The 22,973-nt window shown below is 44.7% G+C and overlaps 1 protein-coding gene across 2 annotated transcripts; it reads left to right on the top strand.

Annotated features, from left to right (window-relative positions):
- Nucleotides 1-871: 871 nt before the first annotated feature.
- LOC133918853 (uncharacterized) lies at nucleotides 872-21,175 on the top strand. Of its 2 annotated transcripts, XM_062362938.1 has the most exons (5): nucleotides 872-1,180; nucleotides 1,587-1,985; nucleotides 4,164-4,581; nucleotides 20,384-20,457; nucleotides 20,571-20,757. In XM_062362938.1, exons 1-5 carry the CDS (start codon nucleotides 982-984, stop codon nucleotides 20,606-20,608), a joined length of 1,128 nt encoding a protein of 375 aa, XP_062218922.1. In that variant the 5' UTR covers nucleotides 872-981; the 3' UTR covers nucleotides 20,609-20,757. The 2 variants fall into 2 exon arrangements, with proteins under 2 accessions (XP_062218922.1, XP_062218921.1); XM_062362937.1 differs by lacking the exon at nucleotides 20,384-20,457 and having other exon boundaries at nucleotides 878-1,180; nucleotides 20,571-21,175.
- The last annotated feature ends 1,798 nt before the right edge of the window (nucleotides 21,176-22,973 follow it).

The raw sequence follows: 22,973 nt of genomic DNA, 5'->3' as shown, positions 1-22,973 counted from the left end.
CTGCGCACCCTTCCCACAACAATTAATATATGTGGGACAGGATAAGGTAACTCTGTGCCGACCAAGCCACCTCAGCCAGAGTGGACCGCCTAGGGAAGGAAAACGGCGCGAGTAGCGGTATTAAATGAGGTTTGACTAGCCTAGACGAGTACCTGCCCTGCGACCAATAAGGACTGGTCGCGGGGAACCCTACGGAGGCCCTAGTCGTGGTCGCGCTGGCGTCAACTGGTCACGCGGGGGTTATGGGTCAAAGAACAAAAGTGGATAATGTTCCAAGCTAACCGTTACATCGACAATATCTAAGTTACTCATTGTAAGTATGCATGGAATCACAGACCAATCCCAAGTTCTGCTCCTAACATACTTTTTCCTTCCATTGCAATACACAAATGAGGACTCCGCGAATAAAATGACACGTAATACTGTTCCTTTTCTGAAACAGTAGGGTTAGCTCGTGTTAGGGCCTTACATGAGTTAATTGTAGTTAGGGATTCACTAATTGTTGTTAGGGCCTTACAAATGCAAAGAACCATCACCATAGTCCATAATCTAGATCTGCATAAGAAAACGAAAAATTACAAGAGAAAAAGAAAGAGAATTAACATACTTATAATGCTGCTGCACGTTAGGATTATCTTCTCATCCGATTTGAACTCTAATCAGGGAAGGGGCGGTTACAGCTAGCAGATCAGTAGCGGACGTGTCGCCTAAGGAGAGAGCAACGAAGAGGGGTAATAAGGAACGATGAAAGAAGGGGATCGCGATGGGGTGTTAGACTGAAGGCAACAGAATACTAGACGAGGTAAGTATGGAGAGAAATCGATGATAAAACCAAAATTGGAAAAAAAAATAATGGTACAAGACGGTTCGGATTTAATGTATGACAATAATTTCACCAATACTTAAATTCCCCAAACCCCAAAGCCACGCCCGCTCCGATCCACGGGTCTCCCTCCTCCCTGCCTCCCGGGCGCCGGCGCGATGAGGCGCTTCCTCGCCCACCTCCACCGCCACTCCCACCATCTCCTCCCGCCCGTGCCCCCTGTCCCGCCTCGCAAACCCTCCGCCACCACCAACCTCCCCTTCCTCCTCTCCCGCCGCCTCCTCTCCGACGACGCCTCGCCCCCAGCCGCCGCTTCGCCGCTTCCTCCTCCACCGGCTGCAGACGTCCCAAACGAAGGTAGTTACTTCATCATCCGCACCCTCTTGATCGAATCGGCGAAGGAACACCTGGTACTCCAAAGAACATACATTACGCTTTGTCCAGACTCGGACAGCACCTTTGTACTAGAGAAATCGAAGTGTCGACACCCCCATGCGCACCACCTGCTCCACAAAATGCGCCACCCGGAGAAACGCCCTTGCCGCTAGCATTTCGTGCTTTCCCCTGTGAAATGCAAACTTTTGGAAGGGCACTGCCGCGCGCATGCCACCTATTCGACCAAATGCTCTTCCCAAAAACCGCTTGCCACATTATGCCACATTCGTGCACAATGCCTTCTCTTGCAATGTTATAGCATACAAATCAAGAAATGTCGTGCATAAATGATCTTGTTGATCTGTCCTTACGGTGCCTCTGATTGCAGAGTTGAAGAAGAGGTTGGAAACTTACTATAAGGTGGATGAAGAGGCAGAGCTGCCGTTCGTCGCCGAGGCTGTTCTTGAGCGGAAGCTCACAGATGACCATAGTGAGACTGATGATGACCTTATTGAGGAGCTGCGCAATAAGTCACTCCCTGATGTCCGTGACCTGGACTTTGAGTCCGACTTCGAGGAGATGCATGATACAGATGAGGAGCTGAATGATCTGTACAACGCGAGGCAGTATGTTGAGAAAAAGGTGAAGAGCGATGAGTTCTTTAACATGGATGGCACCAAGTGGGACGTGATGATCAAGGAGGCCACGGATAAAGGGCACCTGAGTAACATGAAGCAGTTCGAGGATATCCTCGAGGACATGCTCCACTGGGACAAGCTACTGCCTGGTAAGTTGTGTTGAATCTTTATCTCTATCTGGTTCCATTGCTAGGAATACAATGAACCTTTTGCAAATGCAATGATTAATTATCTTGAGTAGAAGTTAATGGGTAGGACGTCGGAGATAAAGGATGAAATGGATTCCATTTTTTACAAAATAAAGAGGCATCATATGATTGACTTGGCCAATTAGTTATGTGATTGTTAGCCTCTGAAGAATCCCTTTTCTTCATCTATGCTTCAAATTCTTGCGGGTGTTGTATTTCCTGAAACTGGGGAAATTGCAACAACATAATTTTTTTTCTAGAATACACAGGAGAACTGTGTATCTTTGTGTTAAGAAGAAAAATGCAACAAAATAGTTGAGTGACTATTGTTTTGTGAGGTCAGTATGTCACCTTGTAATTTCATGGAGGTTAGGATTATTCTTAGACTGCTGGATATACATCATAGATGGGCTTGGCCACCTGAATTTCTTAGTAACTTAAACTGCTTTGCAGGAAAAGTATACCAATACCACTAACAATTTCCAGTTCATGTTTCTTGTGCCATAGATGTAGCTATACCCAAGTTTGAGAAATATTACTCTAAGAGTACAAGGCAAACAAAGTTGAAGTGATGCTTCCTTTTGTTTCTGTTGGCCTGTTGAGTGCTCTGTTTCCGTATTATTTTCTTGCTTACAAATAAAAAATTTGAATGGCTTAATGGTCTGGTAGAGCCATTGAGAAGATTTGGGCCTGCTTTGTTTTCCAGGGAAGAGTCAGGATGTCGTTTGCTATTTCCCTGACCTCTTCCAAGATATGTTGGTGCATCTATGAACTATATACACACCTCTCATCGTTCCACCATATTGTTGCTGCATAATTTTTATGCCAGGAATTATGCTGGGCTCTGTTTTCTTTCCTTTTTTTTGAGCTGACTGTTGAGTGATGGTCATCTGGTTAGGGCTCTTGTTATATAAGTGGACAACTAGTTATAGAGGCAAGTCTTTGTGCAATTACCATGGAGTACTGCCTTTAGTCTATCAAATTCTTACAGAATTAATTCATACAAGGGTATTGTTAGTGTACATGCAGAACATTGTGATTTGTTTATTAGGTAGTTGTCAGTGTTTGATTTATTTTACATCAGAGATGTGGTCAACTATTTGTGGAAACCTATCTTGTTACATGATATTAAACCTATGTCTACAGGATTCTATTTGTTAGCTCATTTTGGTGTCTGTCCTTGATGAGTTGAACATAACATATAATATAATGACCTTTATATATTGAACTTTGCATCAGTAGTCAGTACTCAACCCAAATAAGGGAGCCTTATGGTGTAACTTCAAAGAGGGTAGTGTTGCCGTCTTTTTCTGTGCCTAGCAAACAAAAAGGGAGCCTTATGGTGTAACTTCAAAGAGGGTAGTGTTGCCATCTTTTTCTGTGCCTAGTTGGGCTAAACATGAGTTCGTTTTGCATCTCCTTCGAGGCGTTGTACATTGTTCATGACATTTCATGTGTGAGTAGAACAGTAGGTCGATGCGATGTTGGGGTGGCCATCCAAGCCAGCATCTGCAGCACTGCCATGGCCATACCATCCTACCCTTCAATTGTGCTCGGATGGCTGCAAATAGATCACAGGCATCTATGTATGGTAGATCCAAGAATGCATCTCGGAGTGCAAACACATGAATCGGCAATGTGTAGATACAAGGGAAGATAGTAATTATAGTTGCAAGCATTTAAAAGTTTATACTGATCTTAAATTTTTTTAGCTAGAAGCAAATTGAGGATTTGAACCTTTAGCTAGGTGGGGACCAAAGAATCAAGCCCATCGCCATGAGATAGTATGTTGGGCTCGCTATCATAGAATTCAACATTCGTACAGGTTGTACTTTCTGTCAATAGAATATACATCGTTGACTGAAAAGTGTTTTTTCTGTTTACATGCTATCTTGTTTCTTTCCATTAGGGATGATATGCTACCATACAAACAGTCTAGTTGTCTTTGTGCGCATGTTGAGCATCTAGGTGTGAAATTCTTTGGTTTTTATGTTGTTCATATTAAAATACAGTTATGTAATTCCTTGTAATTATTTGTGTAGAATACTTACGGCAGTGTTTTTCTCATTTTTCCTATATTGTAATCGTTATATTACTTGTATTGTGTTCTTTTAATAAAACGTCACATATTCCATTCAGATGAGATTAAGCAAAAGGTGGAGGCCAAATTTAATGAGTTGGGAGATATGTGCGAGAGGGGAGATCTTGAACCTGAGCAGGCATATGAATTATTCAAAGAATTTGAGGATAAGATGGTAGCCGAGTGCACAGAACTAGTGGAATTAGAGATCCCAACTGACGCAGATGAAGTTACTGAAACAGGAAGTAAGAAAGTTGAGTTGGATGATCCACCTGGCGATGGACCTGCTCTAAGGTGGGAATCACGCATTGTTTTTGCTCCTGGTGGCAATGCGTGGCATCCCAAAAACAGGAAAGTCAAACTCAGTGTTACTGTGAAGGAGCTGGGACTTTCACGACATGCATTCCGCCGATTACGTGAGGTTGTTGGAGAGAGGTATAATCCTGGGAAAGATGAGCTCGCAATAACCGGTGAAAGGTATAGTAAAATTTCCTGTTTACATGTTCAAGTTAAGATTATTAAATTAAGTGATATATGAGATCCATCACTAAAATTGTTGATTAAATGTTGCTCCTATTACCAGAACTGGAATTTTTTTCTAGGTGTAATAGTTCATGTGCCTTAATTCAAATGCATTGTAGTCCATCCAAGAAATGTGGGGTGGATCCAAATCCAGGTTGGAAGTAAAACATTCATCTAGAATCTAGATGAAGGCTTTAACTATACTTTTCATTATCAAATCATAAAATGAAATATAGAAAATTAGATTTTGGTTTTTTGTTGCTGTGTCAGATGCTTGGCTTTGTCTTGGTATAAATAGAACTCATTGAACGACCTTTTTCTTGACCTTTTTCTTGCTCTACATGCTATACTTGATTCTAAGGATTGCCAAAAGTTGTTGACACAATTATTCAAGCTGCTTGTTTAGTTTAGGTATGCTTACAGTTTGTGTTTCAATGAGCTATATTTATCAGTTACTGCAGCATTACTGTTCAACCACATGCGGTAGGCCACGATGGGGCTTAGGAAGGCTTCATCTTCCGCTACAACAATATCTATTTTCGTAAAATAATTAATTAGTTTCCTAGGCTAATGATTAGTTATTTTGTACCTTTTCTAACAGTTAGCTAGGTTATTGTTTAAATTGTTCATATCCATAATGCTAGGAGAGTTCTACGGTGTAAGGAGGCTTATTGCAATTGTTATTCTCAATCAAGAATAAAAAGGAAGTTCTCTAGTCTCAGTCTATCTTCTCCTATCGGCTTTGGTGGAGGATAACACTTGTATTGTATTGATTAGCCCCATGGGCAATATATAGAGTACATGAGTGCGTAAAGGACTTTATGAATATGTAAATGATTCTATGCTCGTAACACCCTCTCAAATGCAAGATGTATGTAATAGCGTTACATTTGAAAGAGTGGACACTAAGTACTAAGCTTAGACACAAATAAAACTAATACATCCAAAGTCTTTCTCTTCAAAGCCGTCGTAGAGTGGAGTGTTGGTAACATGTCGAATCAAGCCGTAGAAATGCAAAAAGAAGCACATGAGTGGAGACGTGGTGATGAGAACAAAAATGTCCTTAGTCAAAATCGCAACAAAGTCACGAGTAGCAAGACGACAAACAAAGTCGCCTTTAGAGCTACGAAAATATCAAGACGACAAAAGAATGCCTTAGATCAAGAATCGCAAACAAAGCGATGACGAGTAGCAAAACGACAAACGAAATTGTTACTAAAGCTGCATAAAGACCTAGATAGTATTGTTGCATGAATAATGACGGGAAACATTAGCCGAACAAAGATGTAATTTGGCTAACCGTAAAAGAAATTAGCTGATTAAATGAAGGAATAGATGAACTTAAAGAGAGATTGGAATATGGACACAATGGAAGTGAAGACTTAAAGAGAGACTGGAATATGGACACAATGGAAGTGAAGACTCTAAAGAAAAATAGAGACGCTAGCAACGAAGGTGCAAGCAACAAGACTTGCAAGAGCAGCGGAAGAAAAATGAAGCTAGTCAAACTCCCATAAACACTGTGAATTACGGCAGTGAGGGCAAATACAACCATAATCCCCTTGCAGCAAGCCTGAAGTAGAAGTGGAAGGTAGCAGAGTAGCCAAACTAGCAGAACCCATTGAGGCAGATCCAGCAGATGTGCAGGTCCGCGATGGCAGGACCTCGCGGGCGCACGACGATGAGGGCTTGCGTGCGCTGCGGTGGGTCCAAGACGATAGTCCGTGACGGCGGACAGGTGGTCATTGCCCTAATCAACGAAAATGGATCCTGCGAGCACAGATTTGATCGACATGGTGATGACGATCCTCCAGCGACGAAGATCCTCAACGAAGATCTGGCAACACGGATCCGATCGGCACAGTGGCTTCGATCTAGCCAACCAGACGTGTCTGTGCCCATTCCTGTTGACGATGATGAGTCGGTAGAGAGAACCAACGAGGGAGTTAACAAGATAGGCAACGACGAGAATGAAGGCAAACTGGCTACAAGTAGCAGCTCAAGATGAAGAGCAGATGCTCAACGATGATGGTGACATGCGCAAGTGCAATGCACAGGGAGAGAAAATCTTAACCTGGTTCTGGTACCATGTTATGAATAGCACTTGGTATTGTATTGAATAGCTCTGTCGACGATTCGTAAATCGCCGATCTTATGAACTTGTAGAAGTAGGGGATACTCTTTATAGACGAATCACACGGCACACATAGAGGTTTATACAGGTTTAGACCTCCTTTAGGATAGTAGCTCTACGTGCTATTGGTCTTGTATTGACCTTTGAGACTGTTTACAAGGGGATTCATGGCTAGCCTATATGGATTTAAACCAAGTCGAGGGGTTTCTTGTGCGTAGTCGAGGAGGGTTACTGATGTAGATCTAAAATACAGAAGGCTTGGGGCGTTAAAGCTCCTTTGGGCTTGAATAGATTTGTCCTTCGCAGGGTCCTCTGGCTCCGTATATAAAGGGGTCGTTGTATGGTGTCTGGACTCTTGGCTTATCATCCTTAAAAATAAACTTTCCTGTTTACGAGATATCTCGGATCCCTGCAGGTAGTTCCCATACGTCTAGGGATTCCTTTCCCAAGTATAGAGATATACACTAAGGATATGGATACGGTAGTTTTATACTACCCATTATCAAGCCCCCCAATCAGTACGTGAAATGAGGCTTCGACGGATTAAAAACCTAGTCAGCAAAGATAAATATTTTGACCGACTGCATCTTTGAGTGGAACTTGGGTCCCCAGATAGGATAGTACATCTAACTGGGATCTGAAAGTCATAGGGTCATCTAGTCAGGATTTTGAATACCTCTGAGTACTCAAGCGAGTCTCCGAGAATGTTTTTCATCCGAATAGGAATTCCGAGTCATAAAAAAAAATCATCCCAATCTTTTTGAAAAGACGGGGAGAAAGACATCGCTGACTGGGTTTGAATTTGTCACAACAGAGATTTTGCATAGTGGTGAAAATAATCTTTACCTGGCAAGAGATCATGACGACGTTTGGAAACTGTGCGAGTATGGTGGAGAAGTGCGCCGTTCTCCCTGGTGTACTGTTCCAATTACACCGCGTGCGTCGAACAAAATTTTGGGCATTGAATGTGACGAGATATTGGCGCAAGATATCACAACTCTCAGTGGTACTCGAAACTGTTATCGCGCTAGTCAGAAACTCGTCTAGCACCCCTTTGTCTGCGCGTGCCTGTTGAGTAGATGTGATTTGACAGGTGGTAGATGCTTGGTTTACTGTGAATCATTATGTGGCCAAACCTGTCATACTTTGTTCGAAGATGAAGAGTCACGACGGCCCCACGACCCAGAGGCCTTTTCAACCCCCGGGTGGTGAGCTCTTGTTACCTCAAGTAAACCACCTTAGCCTCCAAACCTAGTCATGGAGTCTTCATCATAATCCAACTCATGAGAGGTTAGGATTAGGGTTTTATCACCATCAGGTCCTCTGCCTTTGTTACCAAGGTCTCCCCCTTCAGCGCCATCGCCTTCCCCAGCTGAGTCCAACTCCGTTATGGAGGTTTTTAACATCTCTTCTAACGAGGAGATGAAAGAGGAAGTGGCCACCTGCTTCATCGTCATCGAGGTCAATCAACACGGCGAGGCCCCGATTGCCGAACAATCGTCCCCAAGCCAGGAGGACGTGGACTGGGATCTCTTGGAGGGAGAGATACAGGAGAAGGGGGCGGCTCAGGAGAAGGAGGAGGCCAAGGCTTCCACTTCGTCCTCATGCCCAAGTGATGATGACGACACAACAGAGCAGCCAACTACTACATCAGTTGCTCTAGGGGAGGAACCTTAGGTGTAGGCTCTTCTATTAGGGCCTTCTGATCTTCTCTTTCTTCCTCTATGCGTACGACAGCGAGCTAGAACTTAGGGCTTCTTTTGGATGTATAATCTTTCCAGCATATCTGTAAAAAGAAAATCAAAATCTCGTTAATGAAATCTCTACTTTCTACTGCACTTGCTTGTGTATGAATATGGAACTTCACGAACATAGGATACAAAAAGCATGCATCAGCCTATCGTGTTTAGTCTTTGGGGTGTTTTCTTCCGATTAGTTCAGGAAATTCATAGCCACTTGTTGGGATGTACAATGTTGATTGCCTTAGGTTTGACTTTAGTGAAAAGTGTCATAGCCTTCAGGTACTCAAGGACTTGATAAGGACTTCATGATCCATGTAGATGTGACTTTTAAAGCATCATCCCTTCTCGTTAGAAATCGTTTGAGGTGCGCATGACATGTTTTTGCAGCTTTTAGCACCGATTACCTGTTAAGCCCTCGACTAGCTATCGGGGAAGGGTTCCCGGATAGACAGTTTATAACGTCGAGCGCGCACGTGGGTATAGTTACCCGAATAGCGGCTTGTTTTGGTGTCAGGCATTGAGTTTCAACTTCATGGGTAATATGACAACTATTATTACAATATATATATATATATATATATATATATATATATATATATATATATATATATATATATGTTGTCGTACGTCCTCTGGAGTCCTTCACGTTCTTAGAGATAAGTCTTTCTGTTTACGGGATGCCCTGAGTATCTACAGGTAATTTTTTTTCATCTAGGGATCCCTTTGCCCCGAGAATTGGAGGAAACCCTGAGGTGTTTGGATATAGTAACTATCTAGTATTCATCGTCATCGTCAGGTGAAGTCGAAGAAGTCACTCAAACCTTTTGACAAACTAGAAGACACTCGAACCTGAGGAAGGAAGTCGTCGACTAGGTTTGGATCCATCTAGGCCAGCCGCATACCCCTTTTAACAAGTTTAAATCAAAACAAGATAAATATGATGTAGGGTTATTATCGTCACAGAGGCCCGTACCTGTATAAAAACCCTCGTGTGTTCGTCTACTCAAAGCATCCTCTACCTCTTCAACAAGATACGTTAGCTGGCGCTGTCTGTGGGGATCATGAAAATAGGTGTTGAAGAATCTACATAAAACATACCGTTGGTGTCACCCAAGTCTCCTTGGAGACCCGATTTTTCGGATGAGGGGTTTTACGACAATTTTACCCCTCTTCTTAGCGAGTCGATGATCGGTCAGGTGAATTTTGACGACGAACTTTCCGACGATGATTCATGCGATGAGGTAAGTTGATTTATGGATCAATGTAGCAAAGATTTTGGCATCGAGTTTGAACCATTCGGCTGCCAAGACAACTGTGATTGTTCGATTCACAGCAAGTTGGGACATTGATCTATAATCTTGAGAAGACCCTGCAACTTCTGACAACACGAATTGTCAAAGACACCAATCCGGAGCAATCCGATGAAACATTCATGATGGACTTAGACACTTCCTCCAACAGAGGTTACCTTTGAGAAGTTTTCGCTGTCGGAGACAGGGGTGACGGTCTAGGTAATCTTGACGACGACCTTACAAATGGACACGACCCTTCGGCTTCGGGTGCGAGTGATGGTCAGCACCAGATGAGCACACCTCCTTAGATCCTTAACGAAGCACTGGTCTTACCGTCTCCTGACTATCAGCAGGGGCTAAACACTTTAGATATGTAACCGCTAAGAGGATTCTAGTTCTGCAAGAGACCCTCATATGTCCTCCGAGCACAGATCTGGCAACCCCAGCTGGTAAGGATTGGATGAAACCCGGCGATTGACTTAACGAAGGAGGTCATCATCCAGGTCGAGAACTCTCATCTGGCCCTGGCCGGAAACAATACTAATCGGGGTAGACCACGTAATCCTCTGTCACGAGACGTATCAAACTCGAAGAGACGTAACCCCCAGAACAAAGCTTCCTAGGATGACAATCGGGCAAATAATCGCTGCCGAGCCTCGCTAATCAAAGGTCTTTCAATCAGTAACTTGCGCTAGGTCATTGACAACCGACGAAGGCGCCTGAGGGCTTCTGAAGGGGCTTCATTTACCCTCTCCCCCAACGATCTAATTGGGGGACGTCCTGACATTGATCAAATCGGGACTAATCTCAGTGGGAAAAATTCCTGAGGCTGCTGGAACCAAGTAGGACGCCATCAACGGATGCCTGCCTTCATCTCTAGATTTACGGAACGTAACTTGGCCGGCAAGGTTCCACCCTGGGACAATCGAAAAATACAACGGAAGCACATACCAAGTTGTGTTTCTCCAGATCTATACCACGACCATCTAAACGCCTTGTGAGGACAAGAAGATAATGACGAATTACCTCCGTACCGCCTTTGAATGGGCAGCCAGGACATGGCTGACCAACCTATCATCAGGAATAATCTACTTGTAGGAGCAGCTTTGCAATGCATTTTGAGCCAACTTCCATGGTACATACGTTCACCCCGATACGAAAAATGATCTCTACCGTTGCGAGCAGACGGGGAACAAAACCTTGCGCGAGTTCGTACGTCGCTTCCACAACATTCGAAACATCCCCAAGGTCAGCGACTACAACGTCATACAAGCGTTCACTCGCAGATGCGTTGAAGACATCGCCATCCAGGAGTCTGAGACGGTCAAAGAGCTCATGAAGATCGTCGATGAGTCCGCTAAGGCAGAAGACGCACTTCTCTTCGTGCAGGAGAAAACTCAGGGCATTAAGTGCCTGTAACTTGGGCTCGAGGGCGACAGGGCAAATGCTAAGCGCAAGAAGAACGTTAAGGAAGGCAAGGGCAGGGAAAATAATTATGAGGAAGCTTTTGCACATTTGCCTGACACCTATCCTGACAAGTGTTTCGGTTCTTCCTAGGGCAAAAGCTCTATACCAGGCTCCGGCGAATGTGACGGTAAATCTTGGTACGACCTCCATCAGACTGACAACCACAACCTCCATGAGTGCTGCCTCTGGAAGAAGATGGTCAAAGTGGAAGTCGAGAAAGCGACCAAAGGAAAGAAGACTCAGGTCGCGGTCCAGTGTAGGGATTTTAGCTCCAACGGCAATGAGGATGACATAGATTCGATATCTTTTTAGCCGGATGAGTACAATCGACCACATGTTGATGGTTCTGCATCCTACGAGTCCAAAAGGCAGTACAAGATGGTGGTTCGAGAAGTCTTAGCTACCATACTAAGGGTTGTCAGGCCGTTAAGTGGTCAAACATTTAGATCTCCTAAAAAGATTGTCCTGATAACTTCGTACGGTTAGGCTGCTTTCTGATAATAGTTGAGCCTACGATCTCCCGATTAGCTATCAAGCCGGTTACTCAAGCCTTCCACGATATAGTACCTGGATTTTTGGCCACCCTCATCGACTAGATATCGCTCCTCGTTACCTTCGGGAAGCATGACAACTTTCGAACAGAAAATATTCTGTTCAACATGGTCAACTTCGAGACGGTATATAATGCCATCTTAGGAAGACCTACTCACTAAATTCATGGCAGCTACGCATTACGCTTATCAGCGCGTGAAGATCCCAGGACTTGAGAGAGTCATCACCGTCTGGGGTTGTCCCAACCAGGTCTCTGTTGTGACAAAAGGAGTCTTGACATGGCAGTTCAACACCAACCAAGCGAGGAACCCAAGAGCTCAAGGATCAAGGTGGATAAGAAACCTCAATCGTGACACCGATCACAGCATCTCGAGACGCAAACTCAGAAACCCGGGGGTTTGTTTCCACGACTAGTTTGGAGCCCATGAAATACATGAAATAGCGCCTCCGCTACCCTGAAGTAATAATGGTTACTGCTTATTGGTTTAATCTAGTATGTGTCGTTTATGTTTAAGATAATAGGTCTACATAGCTTGTTGCTTGTCAATAAATTCTATAAGTCCTGTTGGGGGTTGTTGTTAAGGACCCCCGACGACCCTATGGCTTCGTTGGCCCATGCCCATGGGCCCACGCCTCCCGAAGGCCGCTTTCTGACTTCTAGGCTTCGGAGTAACTACCTCCCGGAGCCATGACTTCGGAAGCCTCCATCTCCTGGAGCCATACCTCTCGAAGCCTCCATCTCTCGAAGCCTTCATCTCCCGGAGCTATGCCTCTCGAAGTCTTCATCTCCTCGAGCCCCCGTCTTCGGGGCTCGGGCAGGCTTCCCAATGGCTACGGGGTAAGCCATCGGGCCCCTAGAAAGATCTGCTAGGAAAGGAACGTCGGTCATCCTTTGCCTATAAGGAAGTGACCGGCATTAATTACCTAGGCTAGTGGACGCCGTCCTAACACCTCAGTACAATAGAGGTTATCCTGACACCCCTGACATCACGGCGTCGGGCCACAATTGGCAACGGACTCACCCCTCTAGGTACAGGCACCCCAATAGTTACCATGGTAGATATTTATCTCTTATGTAGGATAAAAAGTAATTATCCAGGATAAGACAATGTAACTCGACCTGATCTTGGATATTTTGCACATAGCGATAACTTGTACGCTAAGTTACACCCAACCCTATAAATAAGGGGCCATGGTCGTCTGAGCATAAGGACATGCTCAACACAGCACGGCGGAGTACAATCACAAGTCTTCATGTGATACTCCCCTTAGTCCAGTCCATATTTTGACCATCAATACATTTGTGGTGTTTCTTCCTCTCAAACTTCGTCTCAAAGCTTGAGTCTCCTTCTTAGAAGAAACTCTTGTCGTACTTGCTGGGGCAAGACGATCTTTTACTCCAACAAATCCCAAGTGTAACTAATAACTTTTCTTAATAATAAAGATTATATTGCCTAGGAAGTTGATCAAATTCTTTTTCTGCCTTACTCCTCTTTCTACGCATCATCATGCCCGATAAGCAGGGTAAGTCGCTTCTCAGGTCCTTCATACCAAACGCGCACCCGAGGTGGTGAAATTTTTTCTCGACTTAAAGGCAATATGAGTTCTCTTTGCGTTATTACATGTTTACTATTTAAATTGCCTATCCAGAATCCTTCTTTCTGAGTAGATAGTCAAGGGCTTAAGTACTAGGCGCTGGAAACTGAAAAAAACATATCATGTACCTTTTGAAAGTAGATTTTAACGAGAAGAGAAGGATCGTTGTGTTGCGAACTTGGGGTTGCGAAAAGGCTCCTTATCGCGTTCCACGAGTGATTGGGGCTACGACGCCTTCCACTCAAGCGGATCTAAGGCTAGTCATAATAAGCGCTCTGTCTAGTGATCAACATGTCTCGAACTAATCGAAGGAAAAAGACGGTAATAGGATCACAATATGTTGTTGAAAGAGTCTAGCACAAAGTACTCCCTTCAAACATAAAAAACGTTTAAATTCCCAACCAAACTGACAAAAGCTATCAAGTGTTTTTACGGACTGCAGGTAAAGAAAAAGGGAAAAGACTACTACGAGGATGCGACCCCGAAGTCCATCTCATCGACGAAGGCTTTAGCAGCCCCTGTCGCCCCTTCCACCTTCTGCACCGAGTTCTCCTCCGACTCATCCCTGAAGCCCTCCTGGAGAACGTTGACATTGATCTCCGGGTAATGTGCCTTCAGGATAGCCAAGGCAAAGGCCACCGCTTGCTCTGCACTCTACCGAAACTGGCTCGAGACGTACTCAGCCACCTTCCCTCGGAGTCCCTCGAATGCCTCGGCAAGCTTGGTTGCATGGGTGGCCAGTTCGGTTGCGTCACCGTCAGCCTTCGCTGGATCCCGACCCTGGCAAGCGCCTCCTAGAAGACGTTCAGGGTTGCGACGAGTTGTTGGAGGGTGGCCGACATCTTGGCCTCCTCCTAGGCTATAGCTTCTCGTGCCGCGGAGAGTTCTATAGAACGACATGTTAGGGCGGCAGGGTGGAGATGGCAAGTCAAGAATACTAAAGATGTATCCTTGGTTAGGTCGTCTAGTTCGGCGATCGCTCTTTCCTTCTCGACAGTCGCTTGAGAGACTTGATGGCGTAACACGGTGGCGTCTTCTTCAAGCGTGGTCACCCAGGTGGTCGCTCGCTAGGCCTCCTGCGGACTCTCTTCAGTTGCACCGTGTACACCTTTGAAACCTCAGGTCAGTACCCCTTATTACACGAACTAAGTAATTGTTTTGGAGGAAAGCTCTCACCGTGTAGAAGGATGAGAAGATGCTATCCAGATCGCAACTGGGAGGACCTTCAACGATCTGCTTCCAAGTTCCTAGGTAGTCTGTGTACCTGGTTCGAGAGGAAAGCGTGTGAAGCCGGAGGATCATCTTCTCGGTTGTCGGCAACCGTCGTTGAGGGCTCGCTGAGCTTTCCCACATCTCCCTCAGAGGAGGTCACAATCGGGGCCTAGGAAAGCTGAGGCTTGGGGTTTGCAGGTGGCGCTCCGTGTAGATTGCAAAAAGAAATTGAATAATGTGCTCCTATCGACATAGGAAAGAGGTCTACAATACATATATGGATTGTTTCTTAGCCAGGGAGGGCTTCACCAGGATCAAGAAGGACGTTGACATCTTCTGGGTCTTCTCGATAGGAGTATCATGTGGTCAGTACTATCAAAGCCTAAGATCAAGGGAACAAGGATGATCCTGATGCCACAACTAATCCGACCATAGAGGAAATGTCGGAGGGAACAGTACGACTATAGCTGGAGGGGCTGGCCACCCGATCATCTTGGCTCTCCCAGTCGACCCCTAACAGCTATGGGTAACACCACAGGTCAGGGTGTCATGATCCCATTGGCCCCCCGAAACATCGGTTCCCGAACCTATCAGGGCTGGAGGAGCACCGCTCGACGAACTCGTGTGGACGATGGCCTTCCCACGGTCATGGGCTGAAGGCTAAACGCACCAAAGCCAAGAATAAACTGGCTGCAAACGCTTCGGGTAAAAGCTCAACTTATCAGACTCAGGGCCGCCGCTCTGAGTGCTTGCGTCACGACTGGATCCGCGGAAATCATCACCAGGGTCAGGTCCCCAGTTGGCGGGGTTGGTGCCGGGCCGACGAGAACTAAGGGGGTTGGGCTTTTGGTGTCGGCGGCCTAGAATCGCCCACCAGTGAGTCGGCTCCCACATCGTCATCCCCATCCAGCTTTGCTCCCCTGGCAAAGGATGGGGCTTACAATGATGCGTCGTCGTCTCTGAACCCGCTTGGGCCCACACTACCCGTGATGACAACGTCATTCGAGCTTGCAGTAGGGGCCTATGTTCTTGGCCTCCGGATCATGCAACCTTCGCCCGGGAAGATGTTCAAGTCCGCAACAACCACTTGGATACAACTACTTGGAAAGAAAACAAAATTAAAAAAACGAGAAAGCTCATGAGACTTACCGACATGATCCTCTGCACATCGAAGTCCACCTCAATGTTGGAAACCAGGACATTCGAGTGGCCGGGGGAAGGGATTGCCTCAAGTAGAATTTTGGCCCTCGTCAGCAACCTCTGGTAGAAGCACTACGAGCAGAGGCGATTGACTATAAGGACTAACTTTGTAGTTCCTTTTAAAAACGACTGCTCGGGATTGAGGAGTACCTGTCTCATCTTCTCAGGTTAGATCCAACTCGGTTGGAACTTGTCAAGCGTCGATAATCCTCGACTTCAAAGGACTCAGGTTGTGCCTGATGAAGTCCCTGGTAGCATCGTAGGCCGTTAGATTCCTCTCCTTCAGATGCCGGATCTCTGTGATAAGGTTCCGACGAAGGGCAGTCATCACCAGCTCTTTCGTCCAGGAAGGCCTCGACAATGGCGGTAAGGCCTGATAAGAAAGTAAGAAAGCCCTGGTGGGTTGGGCTGGTAGTAGAATCACTTCTTGTGCCAACCCGATTATGAGGACTTGGTGGTGAAGTTGATGTACTATGCCGACTTGCCCTCCTGAAGCTGGAATCCCGTGCTGCCGATGACTTTGTTCTGGAGCCTCTTCAGTACGTAGAAGTACCTGAAGAGGTAGAGGGACGAGCGGAAACCATGGAAGGCCTCGCACAAATGTATGAAGACGCTCAACATGATGATTGAGGGGTTGAGATGGATGAGTTCTAAGTCATAGAGGCGCAACACCTAGAGAAGAAAACTAGAAAGGGGGAAGCGGAAGCCGCAACGTAAGAAATCAAGAAAATCACCGTGCTATGGGTGTTTGGGCTTGGGATCGTTTGCCCTACCGCCGACTTGCTGAGAATCAGAGCCTGGGAGGGGGGGGGGTATCACCTCATCAATCTCCACCTTCTCCAAGACCTCCTTTGTAATGTTGGACTCTTGCCACTCCAGGACTGCGCTTGGCATCTCATCGATAGAGATCTCTTTCTCGATCTTCTTGCCCATGGTGTCGAAGAGATCGGGGGAGTAGGGTTTTGGGGGTTTTTGGAGGTAGGGCGCAAGGAGAACGAAGAATGTGACGGAAAGCAATTGATGACGGTATGATGAACATTGAAGTGGGCTCTCCCTTTGCGAAGGCTCTCAGAAACGACGCTTCGGTTGATGCCGTGACACGACTCGAGGCCATGATCTCCAGCTTTATTATCACATTACATTTAATGCCCGGCTCATGTGGGGCAGTTGGTATCGTATCTCGAGGAGTTCGGCTCCTTACGCTCCTGCCATAATCATGACACTTCAGCGGGAAAAAGATTCTCACCACTACTTGAAATTTCTGCTGCGACTGTCCTACTTTCAAACTCACCCATTGCCAAGTTTTTTTTCCTTCCAAAGTCGAAGCAAATAGAAAACCTACTCGAATGGAATATCTTATCAAGTACTCGCTTGAAAACTAGAGGCGTTTGGAATCTCGAGTAGGTAATTTGAGAACCCAGAAAATCCAGTTAGATGCTTCATTGTTGGCCATGTACTCGACCCATCAAAGCCTCATTTCACGTACTAATGTGGGGCTTGACGATGAATACTGGATAGTTACCATATCTGGGCACCATAGAGTTTCACGCAATTCTCGAGACATATCTCTATCTCCAGGAAGGGGATCTCTAGATGAAAGAAAATTACCTATATGTGCGCAGGACATCTTGTAAACAGGAAGGTTTATCTGCAAGAATAGGAAGAGTGACTCCAGAGGACGTACGACATCACATATATATATATAGAGCCAGGGGCCCTACGGAGGACAAGTCGAACAAGAGCCAATAGAAGTTGCTTAAACCTTTCGACAAACCAGAAGACACCTGAAGCCGAGGAAGGAAGTCGTCGACTAGGTTTAGATCTATTTAGGCTAACCACATACCCCCTTATAACAAGCTCAGATCAATACAAGACAAACATGCCACATGGTTATTATTCTCAAGGAGACATGAACCTTATAAAAGCTTTCGTGTGTTCTCTTGTGATTCGTCTACTTAAAACATTTCCTACCTCTTCAACAAGATTTGTTAGATCGGCGATTTACAAATCGTCGACATGACCATTTTCCATTGCTAATCTATACGATCCTGGACGATTGGATTCAAGCTCTTTATAAGGACCCTCCTACTTCGGAGATAGCTTGTTAGTATTTTTCTGGTTATGGACGAGTCATAGAACCAGATCTCAGGGTTGGAAGGATCTTTTTCGGACATTCTGGTCGTAGTAGTGCTGGAGAGCTTATTGGTCCCTTGCCGATCACATCAACACTTGAGTCCATTTTTCTTCGATAATATTTTGGTCGTCTTGTCTTCTTGGGATTTCATCTTTGTCGGTGCATAGCTTGACATGGGGAGATTTGATCTTTAGTTCATAGGGTAGCATGGTTGTAGCCCGTAGACTAGAAAGAAAGACGTTTCACCCGTCGCCTTACTGAAAGTTGCCTGGAGTGCCTAGAGTACATTAAGCAACTTAGACGCCCAGGTTTTAGTATAGGAAGATAAGCGGTTGAAGGTGTGGATCTTGATTCCTTGTAGTACCAGAACCATTAGCTTGCTCGACTTGTCCATTTCTTTGTGGATGAGCCATTGACGCAAAGCAGACTATAGTGTCTAGCCCCTCACAGTAATCAATGAAGGCCGTGCTTGAGGATTGAGGTTTGTTATCGGTGATGATTCTACTTGGAACGTTGAATCTAGTCATGACGCTTTTCATGATGAACTTCTTAGCTACTGCTAAGGTGATCTTGCCGACTGGCTTAGCTTCAATCTTCTTGGTGAAGGTATCAATTGCGACGAAGAGGAACTTGAAGCTCTCGGGTGCTACCAGGAATTGCTCTAGAATATCTAACCCCCAAGTCGCGAATGACCACGATAAGGGGATCGTCTGTAAGGCTTGGGCGGGCTGATATACGTGCCTGTTGTGGAATTGACAGCTAGCACATATTTTTACCATCTCGCTCACATCATGGAGAGTTGTAGGCTAGTAAAAATCTAGTCTGGATGATTTCACGAGTTTCCTCGCGATTCTTGTTGGGGCGTCGATTCTTTGCGAGCCCCTGAGTTGGTTATAGGTCTCGTAGACCATCATTCCTTCAGTCGTATCATCTGATGATTTTACGGATGATTTCGAGAGTTTCTCTATGAAAATCCCGATTTGTTCTGGAGATTATGAGGCGGCTAGGCGAGCAAGACTATCAGCGAGGCAATTATCCTTTGTAGGGATATAATTGACCTCGAGTCTGATGAATTTCTTTTCCAACTTCCTCATCTCCACTAGGTAATCTGGCATGGTCTTGTTTAAGGTTTGATAGTCCTTACTGACTTGCTTTCCCACCAATTGTGAATCTCCTTTCAAGAGAATGTGGCTGATACAAAGAGCAGAAGCTACTCGAAGACTGACGAGCAAATTCTCATACTCGGCTACGTTATTTGTAGCTAGAAAGTCAACTGCAAAGCGTATTGTAACATTTCTCATGTGGGTGAGATGAGTATAATTCCAGCCCCTGAGCCTTGGAGCGTAAGCGGCCCATCGAAGAAGAGAGTCCGCACTTTAGACGTGTTGATTCGGCTGTCCTAGGGTTGATCAAGCTCTTTCCATTCGGTGACGAAGTCAGCGAGTACTTGTGATTTGATCGTTGTCAGAGGTACGAAGCGAATATCAAATTCCCCAAGCTCGACAGCCCATTTAGCGATTCATCCAATGACATCTCTGTTGTGGAGGATCACTCCGAGTCGGAATATTGACGGTATGGTGATCTTATGAGCTTGAAAATAGTGCTTTAGTTTGCGAGAGACCATCAACACCGTGTATAGCAGCTTCTGTACTTGAAGGTAGCGTTCCTTTGGACCATGGAGTACTCCCTGTAGACAAACTTGTAGAAGAAGTAGGGAATACTCCCTGTAGATAAATCACACGGTACACACAGAGTTTATACATGTTCAGGCATCCCTTAGGATAATAGCTCTATGTTCTATTGGTCTTGTATTGATCACTGATATTGTTTACACAGGGGTTTCTGGCTAGCCTAGATGTATTTAAACCTAGTCGGGGGTTTCTTGTGCATAGTCGAGGAGGGTTGCTGATTTAGATCTAAAATACAGAGGGCTTGGGGGCATCAAAGCTCCTCTAGGTTTGAATGGACTTGTCCTCTGTATGGTTCTCTGGCTCCGTATATATACAGGGGTCGTCGTATGGTCTCTGGACTCTTGTCTTGTCTTGCTTAGAGATAAATTTTTCTATTTACAAGATATCTTAGATTCCTGCGAGCAGTTTTTATACATCTAGGGATTACTTTCCCAAGTATAAAGATATACCTAAGAATATGGGAAACCCTAGGAGATCTGGATTCGGTGGTTTTATTTTACCCATCGTTAAGCTCTATTAGCAATATATATATACACACACATCGTTAAGCTCTAGGGGACCTAGATACGGTGGTTTTATTTTACTCATCGTTAAGCTCTATTAGCAATATATATAGTACATGAGTGCATATAGGAAAATGACTCTACTAACGAATATGAGAAGAGCTCCTAGTTGGCCCATCCAGGGTGAGCACAGTACCTCCAATACTCAAACCCTTTTCTAATCTACAATTTCAGTATTTCAATCACTTTCTTTGTTTGGATGCTTCAATGTGTAGGCGAGGATAGTGAGCCCCCGTTAATGGCAATAGGTGTGTATTTCTAAAAGTATGCTATATTATTCTTTGGCTCCGATTCATACTCATATAACCACCTTGTCCTCCAGGATTATAGCCTTACTACTGCAGATTAATTACTTTTGCAGGTTTGAGCATCGGGAAGAGAACAGAAAAGATTGCTTAAGGACACTGTGTGCTCTAATAAAAGAAGCAATGAAAGCCGATGAGCTTGCCGATAACGCCAGAAATGCTTATGCTAAAGGAAGACTTAAAGCTAATCCTCACTTCATGGAACGGTTGAAGAGAAAGACAGAGAAATTGAGGGCAGCTGCATAAGGCGCGTTATGGAGCTCCTCATTTCATGGAACAATTCCTCTTTCATCAGTATGGTTACCGTTCTGCTTTCTCAATTTTATTGTTTGATACAGCACAGAGGGAGAAGAATATGTTGCTTGTGCTTTACCTTTGCTGCCTTTAATTGCTTGGACTGTTTTGTAGGGTTGCTCGTAGTCAAAACTATATTTTTGTGAACTTACCATGCCCATGCAGATCGGTTTGCATGAGAGTTTAGTGAACAGATTATATATCTTGATTACCCCGAATAACAAAGTCAACAAAAAATTTCCAGTCCACGCTTCTTGTAAAACTTATTTTGCTGCGCCCTGAATTGAAGACGGTTTAATTTCTTGAGTGATAGATCAGATATGGTAGCAGGATGTCTGTCACTCCCATGGCACCCTGTGTTTGTAAAGCAGCGAATGATTCAATTGAGCGACTGCCACCTTTCTTTGTATTCAAATTCTCTGATGAAGTTACAGAGAATTTCGTTTTGGCACGACTGGAATCTGATCTTGAACTTATGATCTTTACAATGAATTACTCTTGGAGATTTTTCTTTTAAGAAATTCATTCCTCCATGGATTCTTTAAATGATATTTGTACCTTTTAAATACACCTTACCACTTCAGTTTCTATATTTTCCCTCCAATAATTTTCCTGTCATCGTAGCTATATAGATTTTGCAGGTAATCAAACTAATAATTCCCCTGTAATTTCGGTATCCCCTTTTACTGTGTTCTATTACTCTCTGACTGGTCATATAGGCTGTAGCTTACCTTAATTTCTTAGAACCGCTTTTCTGTAAAATTTATCCTAGTTTGTGTAAAAGAAAAAAAAACTGAGTTTGGTTGGGTCAGTAGAATGTGTCAAAAAGTTCCAGCGCTAGGATTCGTCTTGAAAGCACATATATATTCTGCAAGTACATGCATGCATAATACTACATGCATGCATAATACGCAAAGACTAAGCATGTGCTGGACCAAGTAGTCAACTAGTCTCTGATGTGTGCGCCACCTGTGCCCCGATTACGCTCTCACCCACCAACCCTACAGGTTTACTAAAAACCGAGCAATGATTGTAACTAATTACAAATTTATGCATAAAGGAGTTATCACTATAAGCTTAGGATGATCGTAACTATACGTATAGAATATAGTCCCATCTACCGACCTCGTGGGCCTATTGGATTACCGAGTGGGTTCCCATCTTATGAATAGCGATTGTAACTAGTTACAATTATGTGTATAGAGGAGTTACAACATGTAGTATATAGTGATTGTAACTATTAGTTGTCACTATAGACAAAGTGGTTACAAGTATATGCATATTGTATTGTTCAGCATGTTGTAATCGGTAATATTACAACTGTATTATTCAACATGTTATAACTAGATTATTTACCATATTATGATTATAGTGTTCAAAATATTGTAACTAGAGTCTATCATATTGTAACTAATCTGCACTAAAAAATACATGTGATAACTAGTGTCTATCATATTGTAACTAGAGTGTCTATCATATTGTAACTAGAGTGTCTCCCATTTGTAACTATAGTGTTCATCATGGTGTAACTGTAATGTTAACCATATTGTAACTAGAGTGTCTACTATATTGTAATTAGTAAGGAGGCTCTGACGTACATACAGGCGAAGGAGGCTTCGACGCCCTTTGGAGGGATGAACCACCTCGGCACAGTGGGCCCGACTTTGGTCGCCTAGGGTACTGCTGTAATTATGCAATTATGCTCATTTGTACCATAATGCCCCCGGATATTCTGGGAATGTAGCAGGTAAAGGGGTAGGATTTGTAAACGGCACCTGTGGTTGCCGGGTACAGACTATAAATAGAGCCACAGTGTAACCGGAACGGGTATCAAAGGACTGTTCCACCTCCAACACGTGTCACTCTGAGAGCCCTCCGATACCTCCACATTCGAAGGTTCTCCTTGTCTGGGAACTTGGTCCCAACAGTTGGCGCTGACCGCGGGATCGAACCCACGAAGACATGCCACCCAAGAAGAAATCGAAGCCAGCCGGAGCAGCGGAGTCGTTACCGGAACCTCCAGCCGCGGTCGGGCCTTCGGCTGATAGACCCACTTCGACCATACCAGGATCAAGTAATGCTTCGGCCGGGGGAGCTTCGGCCAGATAAGAACGGCACTGCGAAGTTGAAATAGGACCACAACAAACCAGTGATGGCCGCCAGGG

Source organism: Phragmites australis, chromosome 5, assembly GCF_958298935.1.
Source record: "Phragmites australis chromosome 5, lpPhrAust1.1, whole genome shotgun sequence".
Lineage (NCBI taxonomy): Eukaryota > Viridiplantae > Streptophyta > Magnoliopsida > Poales > Poaceae > Phragmites > Phragmites australis.
This window is presented reverse-complemented; position numbering and strand designations above follow the sequence as displayed.